At 35.4% G+C, this 14,477-nt stretch overlaps 1 protein-coding gene across 3 annotated transcripts in view; it reads right to left on the reverse strand.

Annotated features, from left to right (window-relative positions):
* The window catches only part of LOC145297722 (transient receptor potential cation channel subfamily M member 3-like), a 790,615-nt gene that overhangs the window by 92,523 nt on the left and 683,615 nt on the right, over positions 1 to 14,477 (reverse strand). For all 3 annotated transcript variants that reach the window (XM_080143937.1, XM_080143936.1, XM_080143938.1), the window contains 3 exons: positions 12,379 to 12,476; positions 10,769 to 10,997; positions 9,391 to 9,555 (listed from right to left, as the gene is read on the reverse strand). In XM_080143937.1, the coding sequence (XP_080000063.1) occupies positions 9,391 to 9,555; positions 10,769 to 10,997; positions 12,379 to 12,476 (492 nt within the window). The remainder of the gene's footprint in view (positions 1 to 9,390; positions 9,556 to 10,768; positions 10,998 to 12,378; positions 12,477 to 14,477) is intronic.

Below are 14,477 nucleotides of genomic sequence, written 5' to 3' on the forward strand. Positions count from 1 at the left end.
TTTTCAGTTATCCTTTCAACCATGTTCCTATTTACTTGCCTCTCAACGAGATCGGGTTTTAGTGTAGGAAAAATCCAGCTCCCCAAAAAAAGGGGCATTCTGGATAGGAACAAAAATAAAAATCGTCTCAGTCATGAAAGATTTCTCCTCCACTGACTGAAGACAGAAAAGGTGAAGTGCAGTATCAGAACAGATTCTATACTGTGGTCTTGGTCAAAAGGCCAATCCCATATAAATACTATTAATCCTTTCAATCATGTTATTGAAATAAATATATTTTATCTTGCACAAATTTTTTTTCTGAAAAAAATTCTTCTTCCAAAACCAACTTTTAGTGTAGATTATTTTCATTACTTATCACTTTTGAAAATCCATAGTTTTGATCCTGGCTTGAGGTAGTTGCTTGTCTAGCCGCATTGATGAGCTGTGATATAGCGAAACAGGGCTGCATGTGGATTACTATAATGCTCCCTATCTTGGATTGACCATATTGGGAAGTGATATACAAACTGCCATTAGCGTATTAAGCGATGCTCTTTGTGTAAACAAATAGAGCTTAGGCATTTGGACGATGTCAAAACATCGTTAATTTATTATCCACATAGCAGCAGCCAAATAGCAGAATGGTGAGAAGCGCTGACTGTCGCCTGGGCAGTCGGGTTTCGATCCTAGCTTGAGGTAGTTGTTTGGCTAACTCATCAGTGCGGCTAGGTAGTAAGGTACGAAAATATATACATCAATTAAGCTACACAGAATTTTCTGTGTTTCATGCATCAAATTGATGTGTGTTTTTATCTATACACGATACATGGTATTAAACTTAACAACCTGCACATATATAAAAACGTGTCATTACATAAATTCCATGCCAAATCCTCACAAAGACGAAGCACAAAAAATTTTGTGTAACTTAATTGCTATATACGAGCTATATATTCCAAAAGTAATGCCTCCTATTTTTATTCTGCCTAAATAGATCAGAGGGGACAGCAAATTGCATTGTTATGATGATTGAACTGATGCATTGTTATGATGATTGAAGTGATGCGTTCATGACCTGAAAGCTTCATCATACTCTTGCAGATACTGACAATGTGAGAATCTAAGGAAGCAACCTCTGTCATGGATGTGCATCAGAAGTAAAAATGCATCATTGAATTCTTGGAAAAAGTGCATTGAGAATGGTGGGGGTTATGTAGAAAAATAAATTTTGGAGTATAAAAGGTCGCTTGTTTTAATGGTACCACTCATGTCTTTATAACTCTTCAACTTTTTGAGAAAAAAAAAAAAGAAGTAGGTTTTACTTTTGAAACGACCCTCGTATATTTTCATAATTGACTATATATGTGTGTGTGTGCGTGTGTGTGTGTGTGTGTGTGTATCAGAAGAGTAGTCACAATTGCAACTACTCTTCCGATATTTTTGGATTTTTGTAATCATGCCCATATTCCTTTTATTTTCTTTTAAATTTGATGAGTTCCTATTCTTCTGATGAGTAAGGTTTGGTTTGGTTTTGGTTTGGCTTAACGGCATATCAACCCTTTTCAGGTTATTCAATGTCAAACTCAGGATTAAAAAAATATAAATTATGTATTCAAAGAACTTTATGACGTCAAGTATCAATCAATTCTGTATAGTTCAATAGTTTTGTTTGTTTTAATATCTAACGATCTTCTTTTTTTTTTTTTTAAGTTTTATATATCCTCATATATTCATTCATAAGGTTTAGTTGGGTTGATTCAGAGAATGATTTATATTTTTGTAAAGATCCTTGTTACTCTTAAAAAGGATAATATTTCCTCTAGACAGTTGTTTTCGAAAAGTTTCTTCATGCTGTTGTGTTTGAGGTATTGTTTTCTATCTTTATCTAGAGCTCTACATTCCACAAAAAGATGTTTAATGGTGCAAGTTTTCTGGCAGAATGGGCATTGTGGTTGTTGTTCTTGTTTTAGAATGAAGGAGTGTGTGAGTTTTGTATGGCCAATATGTATTCTAGTTATAACGACTTGTTCTTTTCTGGATTTGGGGGGAGTTTGTCTCCATTTTTCTAGTATGGGTTTGATTTGGTATAATTTGTTATTTGTGTTGTTATTCCATTGTCGTTGCCATTTTGCATGAATTAATTGATTAATTTTGGGTTTGAAGTCAGTATATGGTATGTTTATTGTATCTGGTTTTAAGTTTAGAGCTGATTTGGCCGCTAAGTCGGCTCTTTCATTTCCTCTTATCCCAATGTGACTTGGGATCCAACATATAAATATTTCTTTGTGTTCGGATAATGAATCAATTCTATTTGTTAGTTTGATGATTAGTGGGTTTTCAAGTTTTTTGTTATTCAGAGATGTCAAAACGGAAAGTGAATCTGAAAAAATTAGGAATTTCCTATGTTCATCTTTTTCTATAATGCTGAGTGCGAGGTCGATGGCACATATTTCGGCAGTAAAAATAGAGCTTTCTGTTGGAAGAGCTTTTTTAAGAGTTTTTTCATTCGACACGGCAGCACATGCCACTCTATTATGGTCTTTAGAGCCATCGGTGAAAATAGGTAGATGGTCTGAATATTTTAGGAGAATATCATAGGCTTTTTCGTGGTAGATATTAGGGTGAGATTTCGCTTTTGGGAGTTCATTCAAGTTTAAGATTACTTTTGGTTTTTTAAGTATCCAAGGTGGGGTTTTAGGTAGTATATGTTCTTGGATATTTTCTACAGTCATTTCTGATTCCTGCAGTATTGCTTTCATTCTAAGACTAAAGGGCTTTATGGCCTTTCTTTTTGCTTCAAATGCCTCTTTATATCTCGGATTGAATGTAGCTTCATATGCTGGATTATTTCGTTGTGCTTTTAATTTAGTGTAATATTGTGCACCCAGTTTTTGACTCCTTATATTTATAGGGATTTCGTTGGCCTCTGCATGGAGGCTTTCAACTGGGGATGTTCTAAAAGCACCGAGAGCTAACCTCAGTCCTCCATGGCAGATTAGATCTAAAATCTTTAGGTAGGACTTTTTGGCTGATTGGTATATAAAACTACCATAGTCGAGTTTTGATCTTATCAAAGTCCTATATAATTTCATTAGTGTTTCTTGATCGGCTCCCCATTCTGTATGGGCTATTACCCGTAATAGTTGCAGTCTTTTGTTGCAACTATTTCTTAGATTCTTCAGGTGGGGGATGAATGACAGTTTTTTGTCAAATATAAGGCCCAGGAATTTGTGTTTTTCTACGGTGGGGATTATTGTTCTTCCAAGCTTCAATGTAGGATCATTATGAAGTTTTCTCATGTGGCAGAAATGAACGCATTTGGTTTTTGATTGGGAAAATTTATATTCATTTTCCATTGCCCATTTGTCTAATTTATTTAAGCAGTGTTGGAGTTTGCGTTCGATGGTGCATATATACTTTGATCTGCAGAACACCAGTAGGTCATCTACATATAAAGATCCCTCAACACCAGGGTCCAAACATTTCACTATGCTGTTCATTTTAATATTGAACAGTGTCACAGATAAAATGCTACCTTGAGGTACTCCTTCCTCTTGATTTGTGGTGTCTGAGTAAGTAGTTCCAATGCGGACTCTAAACTTTCGGTCAGATAAAAATCCTTTTATAAATTGTGGGAGTCTGCCTTTTAGTTCAAATTCGTGCAAGTCTCTCATAATTCCATATTTCCACGTAGTGTCGTAGGCCTTCTCCAGATCAAAAAATACTGCTGATAGGTGCTCATTTCTAATAAAGGCTTCCCTTATGGCTGTTTCCAATCTAACCAAGTGATCTGTTGTGCTTCTCTTATTACGGAATCCACATTGTAGGTTGGAGATAAGGTTGTTGGTTTCTAGGTACCAAACCAATCTATCATTTATCATTCTCTCCATTATTTTGCACAAGCAGCTAGTCAGTGAGATTGGTCTGTAGTTTTGTGGATTCGAATGGTCTTTTCCTGGTTTTGGTATTGCTATTATTGTGGTTTGCCTCCACGAGTCAGGAAATTCACCTTCTGTCCATAATTTGTTGTAAATTTTTAGTAGCAACTTCAATGATTCCAAAGGGAGTTGTCGCAGGAATTCGTAATGAATTTCATCAGGTCCTACGGCTGTGTTGTGGGATCTTTTAATAGAATCTTCTAATTCAGTTAATGTAAGTAGTTTATTATAATCTTCTAGGTTTTTTGATTTAAAGTTTAGTTTGTATTGTTCGATATTTTGTTTAATTGTTATAAATTTAAAGTTATGGTTTTGGTTAGATGAGTTTTGAGAAAAAGTTTCGGCTAGTAGGTCTGCTATATTCTTTTCATTGGTTACTCTGGTGTTGTTTTTAAGCAGGTGTTTAATTGGTGTTGATTGATGTTTACCTGAAATTTTTCTAATCATCTCCCATACTACTCTCGGTTCTGTAGAGGAATTTAGTTTATTGACATACTTTTCCCAACTCTTTTTTAGCTGCTTTTATTACCCTACGAGCTTTAGCTCTATTTAATTTGTATTCTATCAAATTTGAAGCTGTGGGTTGTTTCTGAAATTTCTTCAGTGCAATTTTTCGCAATTTGATGGATTCCCGACATTTATTGTCAAACCAGGGTCTGTTGTACCGATTAGATGCTGAAGTTTTAGGGATGCATTCGTTTGCAATTTCTACTAGTGTTTCTGTAAAAAATTCTACAGTGTTGTTTGTCTCTGAATCATTCAACTTATGTCGACATTTTTCTTTGTATAATTGCCAGTTGGCCTTATTTAGCTTCCATCTGGGAAGTTTTTCGCTGTTGAATTCTGGAGTTTCTATTACTAATGGAAAATGGTCACTGCAGCAAGTGTCATCATATACTTTCCAGGTTAAGTCCATATATAGTGATGGATCACACAAGCTAAGGTCAATGGCTGAATGGTTTCCACCAGTTGGGTTGATGTGTGTAGGTGTTCCATCGTTGAGGAAGCATATATCGTTTTCATTGATAAATTCTTCCAACGTTTTGCCCTTTTTATTGGTGTCTTTACATCCCCATAGTATGTTATGACTATTGAAATCTCCTAATAGGGCGAAAGGTTTGGGTAATTGATCAATCAATTTTTTAATCTCGTTTTTATCTATGTCATCGTTTGGAGGTATATATAGTGAACATACTGTCATTGGTTTATGTAGTGTGGCATTAATAGCAATTGCTTGGATATTGGTTGTTATGTTTATTTTGCTATGGGGTATATCGTTTCTGATTAGAATTGTTACTCTCCCGGAGGCCCTGCCCCCAAAGTTATGAGTGAAATTAAAAATTTCATATTGCTTAATATTAATTTTGTCTCCTGGTTTCAGAAAAGTTTCTTGAAGACACACCACTGCAGGGCGCTCCTGCGCTAGTAGCAGAAGCAGTTCATTCATGTTTGTTTTTAAACCGCGACAGTTCCACTGGATTATTTTTTGTTTTTTGTTAGTCATTGGTATCAGATCTTCGGTCTTCTATGTCCATTTCTTCAAATCTGTTTTGTGTAGGGATTCTTGGTCTGGAACTTGAGCGTGATCTGTCTACTTTTGTTTTAGTTTCTTTTTTGAGTGGAAGCTTATTTCTTTTCTCTTCATGGGCATATTTTGGTGTCTGTTTTTTCCCCTCTGTAAGTGGAGATGTTTCTATGGGTGTTGTATTTTGGGGTTTTATGGGTTTATTTGATTCAGTTTTAGCTTGAGTGGTTTGTTCAGTTATAGGAACTTTTTTTTCATTGTTGAATTGTTTTATAATTTTTTTAAATTCTTCCATAAGTTCCTTCATTTCATTAAGTAATTTAATAATGTCCTCGGATTTAATGTTGAGTGAATTTATTTTTGTTTGTTTATTTGGTTCGGTAGTTTGCTGTATGTTTTTTTTTGTTATTTCAGAATATTTTGCATTTTCTGATAGTTTGCGAGCTTCTTGGAAGGTAATATTTCTTTTTCACTCTTCCATTTGTCGCATTCTTTTGAATTGTCGCTATGGCCTTTTTGACAATTGATACATTTTGGCTCTTTTTTACAGTCTGTATGAGGTTCATTATCTCCGCACCTTATACATATTGGAGGGCGGGTACACCGGTCTCGATGGTGTCCGTATCTCTGGCAATTGTAACACCTGAGTGGGTTTGGTATGTAGTGTTCAACGTTTACCATTTCATACCCTATTTTAATTTTGTTTGGAATTTGGTGAGTATTGAATGTTAAAATGTAAGTATTTGTTTTTATTATTTCGCCAAGTTTATTAATTTGGACTCTTTTAACGTCAGTGACATTTTGTTTTTGTAGGTTAGTCTGAATTTCTTCCAAGAGGCACAGTGATAATTCAGTACTCCTGATTACTCCTTTGCTAATGTTCAGAGATTTGTGAGGGTAAATTTTAACATTTTGATTGTTAAAACGTTTCTATTTGGAAATTTCAACAGCGTATTTTTGGTTTTCTACTTCGAGAAGTAATGTACCATTATTTTGTTTTTTAACCATTTTAGGTTTGATGCTAGATAGAATCTTTTCAATTTTGAATAGGGATATTTTGGTTATTGGTTCCCCTTCAGTTGCTTCTATAACTATGAAGCGGGGAACATTCTGGTTTTTTTGATGAAGCTCTGTTTCAGTGTCAGAACTACTGGCATCAGATACTTCGGTGTGGTTTCTTTTTTGAGGCTTTCTGGATTCCATTAATATATTTGGTTTGTTTCATTTTTCATGCTCCCCACCCACCTCGGAGTCCTATATGGGAAGTGTTGGGGGGGATACCCATTCGCCCCAACCCAACAGGGATACAGGAAAAGTATACTCTTCTTGCTGGTGGATTCAAGCACCTGTGGTTCTTCAATTTCTTTCTGAAGGCCTCGTTTTCAGTAAGAATTTCAGTTTTTCAGTCGTGTTTAGTCCATTATTCAGCAAGTTGATTGGCCCTCCAGCCACCGCTTACTAAATCAGTTTATTGTATAGTGTGGGAAGTGCAAGCATATTTTCTTGTTAAGTGTCTGATTTAGGGCTAGGCGTGACCAACCGATTGATTGGATCGGGCCTATCCAACCGCCCGTCTTAGCTTAAGTAAGGGCCAAAGAGGTGTGTTGCATCTCATGTCCTTAAAATATCCTGGACATGATCTACTCAACCACCAGGATTCCGTTCGTAAGCCTTATGGGATGCCACCCACGGTCAACAGGTGGCCCCATTGAGGGACTTATACCCTCTGCAGGGGGGCAGTCGGCATATTCTAATGCCCCACCGACAGAGTCAACCGGGAAGTAGGGAAGGAAAAAGAAAGGAGGGGAGGAGGGAAGAAGGGTTGTTGTTTTTGTTTTTGTTTTTCGTATAACATAATTAGGTTTTACAAAAGAGAATAGAAAACAAAAACAAAAACAAATCAATGTAGGTGCATTTCGTCTCAGGAAGCCAATAGACAGCCTGATCTGGTAGCACCAGTGATGAGTAAGGGCTAAATAAATTAAAAAGTCGACATAATTACATGGATGTTTCTGCATTACGAAACAGGTGCTGTCAAGAATTGAACTTTTTAACATGTTGAAAGAAAAACGGTAAGATGGATAACATCCTGAAATTTTGAATATAGACATTTTGTCATTTGTATATGCTCTGTAGTTACATCGAGCTTCATAAGTTAAAGGATTTGTATAAACAAAAGGTGAAATATTATTGAATTAGCATATTTTTCCCATATGTGTGTGTGTGTGTATATATATATATATATATATATATATATATATATAGCAAAAATGGTAATAGGTAAAAACCTGAAGAAAGTGCTCAATACTATTGCAGAGCAAATATGTGTTTTGTTCTTTTATTGCCGAAACATGTGTAACTAAACAGATAAAATGGTAATAAAAGAAAACACACACACACATATATATATATATATATATATATTTATTTAGACAGATATTGTTGAACAGCACAGAGTGACTTTGCTTAATCATCTTTTTTTCTAATTTCTCCATTTTACGAAACAGTAATCAAAAACTGCCTGAAGACGACTGAAGAAAATCAATTGAAAGTACTTGCAAAAAAAAAAAAAAAAAAAAAAACACTATGGAACTTTCTTACACAAGATATTAGAACAACCATACGAAAAACGAAAAAAGTACAAAAAAATAAAAAAATGATTAAGCAAAAACACTCCATGCTGTTCAACAATGTCCGTCTAAATGAAAACATGCTGCCTAACTACACAATATATATATCTATATATATACATACACCCACACACAAAGTAGAATGCTAATCACAGGTCAAAGTCTCTGAATAGAACAGTTTTATCTCCTTGCTAAGATTAAAATCAACATGTAATGATATTAAACCTTATTTTTTAGAATGCTTATTACAATTTTCATTAAAATCAATGAATTATTAATTAACTTGACGTTATTGTTTGTTGTAACAGGATCGTTTTATTTAGAAATATTGTTAAAAGTTAATTAAATTTTGTTTTAGTTTAATACTAGCATGGAGGGGGTACCCGGCGTTGCCCGGGTGTTTGTAGGTGTGTGTATGGGGGGGGGGGAGTAAGTAATAACCCTGAAACGATGTTAAAAAAAAAAAAAAAAAAAAAAAAAAACGTTGCCCGATGTAAAAGAAAAAAAAAATAATAGGTTGGGAGGCGGGATTGAACCTGGAAGCCTTGACGCGGAGGTGAAACAAATGCCAACCACTTAACCGTCTTGGCCAAGAGTAAGAAGAATTTATTAGAGTGTTAAAATAAGGCTTATAAAGCGAGTGAAAGAGGTTTGATTGACAGATAGCCACTAAATGAGGTCATCGCAGGAGCGTTACGAGATGACGTAGCAGTATTTGGTGGAGAGGGGGGGGGGGACCGGCTCCCCAAATGAAAGGGGATTAGCAATTGTTTGATATAAGGAGTTTAGCCCCAAATTGATCAAAGCTGATTGCTTGTGGACGTTCCCGGCGCGATGCCGAGAACAGCTTGTTAGCTTTTGAATTAGTTTCGCTTTTTATACGAAAAAGCCGAATCAACACGTGAGAAGCCAAAATAGCAATAATTTTGTAAAAATCAACGTAAATAAATCTAGACACTACACGCATTCCCAAATCCTAGATATTATCTAGCAGATATATAAACAGTTCTAAGCGATAGTAACGACCCCGGGAGCGCGTGCGAAAGAAGCCTTTTGAAGACATACACGAAATGATCACACATTTTGCCTTTTATATATATATATATATATATATATATATATATAATAGATATCTTCAATAATTAATAGCTGACAACAGTTGCACTTATTTAAGCCATGAGAGGTATTTCCCCTTCAATCTATGAGAGTTACTTCCATTTGATTTTCATAAACCACAATGGATGTGTTTTATGCTTCCCTAAATCCAACAAAAGTACAATAAAGAATAATTTTTAATAATTTCATTTACACTCACCTCAGCATCGTCAAATGAGCTGATCGAGACTCGATCATTTTCACTTGCTTCCTCTTCCATATCGTCTAAATGTTCCTCCATAGTCTGTGGCATCAACTGCAATTCCTCCTTGCTCTTGAATTCTAACAGTAGGATATACGGCGGCAAAAATATGCCTAGAATCACCTGAAACACAAAGTCAAAAAAGATACACGTCAACTTCTGCCGAGATAAGTTTCTCCTACAGCACATCATACTTATCGTTGGCTGACCTTTGACCTTGAAGTAGTATGTACTTTTTCTGTTTTGGTTCCTTACATCAAGTGGTTTCATGCCTTGTCTGAAGCAATTTCCAATTTAAAAAAATGTAAATAAAAACAATGAGAATAGTAATACAAATAATCTATTTTTATCTTGAGGATTCCAAAACATGTTTCCCTTTACCAAGATATTTTATATATTATGGAAATCACTCCAGACAAGGTATGAAGCCACTTGATGTAAGGAACAAATAAAAAATTATAGTACTTCAAGGTCAAAAACAAGTGTTAGATAGAATAGATTCTGGCCTAGAAAACAGCAATTGTTCCGTCTTTGTCAGAAACATCGCTCATGAAATGTGAGGCCTAAAGGACAAAAAAGGGAAGTGAGAGTTAAACGGCTGCCGAAAGTAAACCCAAGATCCACCCAAGATTTTCAATGAGGGATTGAACTCAAAACCTCTACATTAAAAAAAGTCCTGGTAAAGAGTTCATGCAGAAGTATAGTACCTTTCTAAAATAGTCTTCTATGGTGTTCTCGACTGGTCTCCATGCAACCAGTCTATTTTGCAGTTGTAGTTTGCAATAGTCTCTTCATAGTGAATGACTGTCCGTGCGTGGCGAAAAGTCACATTCTTGAAAAGGTAACCCTGTTAATATACATAGGTATGAACACAACACGGCCGATCTAGAGGAATAAACCTCAATAAACAATCTTGTTATTCCAACGAAAAGTGAGGTAGTAGATTAGAAACCAGCATGGTCATGCAGATGATCATATTCTTGACAACGGACAAGCACAGGGGTTAATCTTAAGGACATCTAGGCGTAAAAAAATTTTTAAAAAAAGTACAATGCCTGAGTTAACGGAGAATTATGGCGAGATGTCTCAACAAAATACTCATCCTTTTATAGGGATTAATGTTAAGAAGGGCATATAGCTGTTAAAAAAAAAATAAATAAATAAAATAAAATAAAATTTTGTTTCACACAAACTACAGCTGTTCTAAGCAGATGCCAAAATGCAGACCTGTGCGAGTCATGTCTACAACTAGATAGTCATTCCATCAATCATGGTCGAACTACTTTAGCCTGTGATGAAATGGTTAACGGAGGCTTTCGGCGAAGAAACTGCTTACCTTAAGAGCTGTGTTCTTCCTCATGCGCAGACCTCCCATCCACATGTCGTTCAGTAACATTTGACAGCAAGTATGGGCGACAAATTCTCGATGGTTGGCAGCAACAGCCAAGCTGAGACACGTCTGGTCGCTGAAGTTCCGTAATTCGTAGGTCAACAACTGCTGCGTGTAGTCATCGTCAACTTTGTAACAATGTTCCAGCAGTTCGAGTGCCAGTATCTGAAACTCTCTGAAATGAAAAAAAAAGGATGCTTTCTTAAAAACTAGCATGGTTATCTGGTGTCACTCAGGATTCCAATTTCCATAAACTACATAGATAACAGGAAAGAAAGTATAGACATACTCAACATTTTTTTTCTGTTAAAATTGAGCAAAAGTTATTAAGGCCATTCACTCAGAATGAATGTTTTATGCCAAACTGATGACCGAATATGGTTACATTTTTGCATTCAATACTAATCCCTTTTAATCTCATACTGTGAATTAAACAGATACCATAATGCAACTTATCATAGCTAAGTCATTACAAAAATTAAATCAGATCGGCTCAGTAGTTTCTGAGCAAAAGTGGAATGGACAGAAAGACAGACTAAAACTCATTTACATCACACAGAATTTCAAATGGACCCCTTTATTTTAATTCACAGGAGCAGCTTAAGAGTGCTCAATAAAAGAAGAGTAACATATTTTTATTAATATAAATAAATGCACATAGTTGCGACACTGGACATGCTAATGTTTCGGAAAGATGGTCGGTTAAAACCAGAAGTCCTCATCAGGTGACTTTATAAATGGTTGCTTTCTACAGAAGAAACCAGTCCTCCAACCTATATATATATATATATATATATATATATATATATTTATTTCTGCGGAAATATACTTCATTTTCTTATAATATATACCAATCCTTATTCAAGAAGCTCAATGTAATTACAGAGCAATATAATTAATGAATGACAAAAGTCTATATTCCAAAGTTCATGATGTTGACCATCTTACAATTTATTTCTTTAATTCAGTTGACATTTACAATTCTGGTTCAGAGAATCATGACTTGGTAGAAATCTTAAGTAATTCATAATTTTATTCAAAGCATCTCTTGTATTGAGAATCAAACCTCCCTCCCTTTCACTTGGAACTGATTATTACTTGGCACTTATATCCATTATGACATGTATCCTTGCAGACAATTCTAGTATTAATTTTAGGAATCTTTAGGTTTTTGTTTGAATCAAAATAATTGTCTCTTTAAACAGGGAATCATGCAGAAATCAACTCGAGAAAATAATGTCCTCAGAAAATAATGTCCTCAGAAAATAATGTCCTCAGAAAATTTTCATTATAGAAACATCTCCAATTTTAACTTACTCAACGTATTTCTGAAGCTCGTCAGAAATATCCACTTTTAGACGATTAATGATACATTTATGCAACATTTTCACTATGGATGTTGGCAACCTTCATGTGTCCTCCCTGTAAGTAACTGATTCTAGAAAAGAATCGAGGAAACTAATGCCAACATGAGAAACGAGCCGGTCGCAAGTCGCATAATGCTGATTTGTGCGATTTTACATTTATGAGTATGATCATGTTCAGCGTCTACTTACTCAGCATATTTCCGAAGCTCATCGGAAATGTCCACCTCCAAGTCATCTTGGTCAGCTTCATGAGCCATGGCTTTGTACAGCTTACATGCCAACAGAGACTGCGAAGAAAAAAAAAAAGAAAAACATACTAGGAACGATGGAAATTATGAGCAACACAAATCTCTCATCAATCAATCAAGACCAACACCCAAAACTATGCGCCCCTTCCAAGGGAGCTATGATAAGGGTGGTGGAAGCTTTTTAGAACACAAGATGTAAATTCGATTTTAATTATATATATATATATATATATATATATATATATATATATGTGTGTGTGTGTGTGTACACTAGAAGATGTACCCGGCGTTGCCTGGTTTTAAAAGTAACGTCGAATTTCTTAATGAAAAAAAAAAAAAAAAACGAGACATGTACATGCAAGTATTGTTTTTTTCTAAACTGTTCACTTCTTGTAAGTAAAAAAAAAAAAAAATACTCAAGCTGAGATCGAAACCAAAACCTAAAGACAGTGAGCCAAGTACGATAACCATTAGATCAGCTTGACAATCTTTAAAAAGTGTTTTCAAACCAGTTAACAAACAAATAAAAATCCATTGACTCTCAAGTACCAATTTTTCAATTTTTACCTCCTTAGGAGCCCTTTTTTTCCAGATGAAAACCAATTAAAAAGTTTTCCATGTGTCTGAATACCCTATATACCAAATTTCAAATCTGTAGATCAAAAATTCTTTGAGTAGTGTCCTCACACACACACATTCTCAATATATATATATATATATATATATATATATGAGAGAGGTAAAACAGAGGCTGAAGAGAATCCACTATTTCTCGACCATAAGCTGGTTCCCTATATTGAATTTGAAACTGGCAGTATCAATGTTTTTCTAACCTATTAAAATAAATAAATATTATGCACATATAGTAGCTGACGGGCAAAAATCAGAAGCTCACAGTATAAATGCTGGAGTCCCTCAGGGGTCCATCCTGGGCCCAACTCTTTTCCTGATCTACATTAATGATCTTCCAAATCACATCCTTACATCATTCGCAGACATTTTTGCTGACGACACTACCATCTATCGTAGCACATCTAAGACAGTAAACGACCAAGTTCTCTCCGATTCTCTCTCCTCTGACCTTGATCACGTTGTACAATGGGGAAAAGAGTGGCTGGTTACTTTTAATGCATCTAAAACCAAGCTTCTATCTTTACATCATCAACGTTCTGATCCCCATCTGGCATCAATTAAAATGAATGGCTCTCGTCTTGGAGAGGCCTCAAGTTTTGACAGGCTTCTGGGCTTAACCTTTACTCCTGATCTTAAATGGAATACGTACATCAAATCTGTTGCCAAGGCCGCTGGAAAATGGTCGGATCCTTCTATCGATCCAGTAGATATCTCACTGCTGATGCAATTCTCTATCTATATAAGAGCCAGATACGTCCAAGGATGGAATACTATTGCCACATATGGGCAGGAGCTGCTAGAAAAGACTTGTTCTGCCTTGATAGGGTTCAAAATAGATTTCGTGGCCTGGTGGAAGATGTCCTTTTCTCTTCGCTGCAACCTTTATCTCACAGAAGAGATGTTGCGAGTTTGTCTCTGCTTTATCGTTATTTTCATGGAAAGTGTTCAACTGAGCTTCAATCTATGGTCTCCCCTCGCCAAACTTTCACAAAAAACACTAGACTAGCTGAAAACATTATCAATAATTTTCCCCACTCTTTATCTGTACCTAAACCTAAACATAGATTCCATGATCAAAGCTTCTTTCTTAGAACTGCACGCCTGTGGAATTGTCTTCCATTTTCCTGCTTTCCAGCTGTCTATAATATGGTTGTCTTCAAGTCCAACGTGAACAAGTTTCTGATGAGCCGTTCCACTTAAGTTAACAAATTTACTGAACTTCCATTATTATTGATTACTATATTGTCCTTTTGACTACTCTACACTCTTTAACCCTTATTCTTGAGTGGCCAATCGGCCTTGATAAGTGGTGACGCCTATGTAAAAAAAATTAAAAAAAATATTGAAAATTTTTCTTTATAACCGAGCACTTTCCTAGGGTTTTATCCGACAAACAGTACAGTTTTA

Source organism: Euprymna scolopes, chromosome 18, assembly GCF_053919585.1.
Source record: "Euprymna scolopes isolate OS-2025 chromosome 18, ASM5391958v1, whole genome shotgun sequence".
NCBI lineage: Eukaryota > Metazoa > Mollusca > Cephalopoda > Sepiida > Sepiolidae > Euprymna > Euprymna scolopes.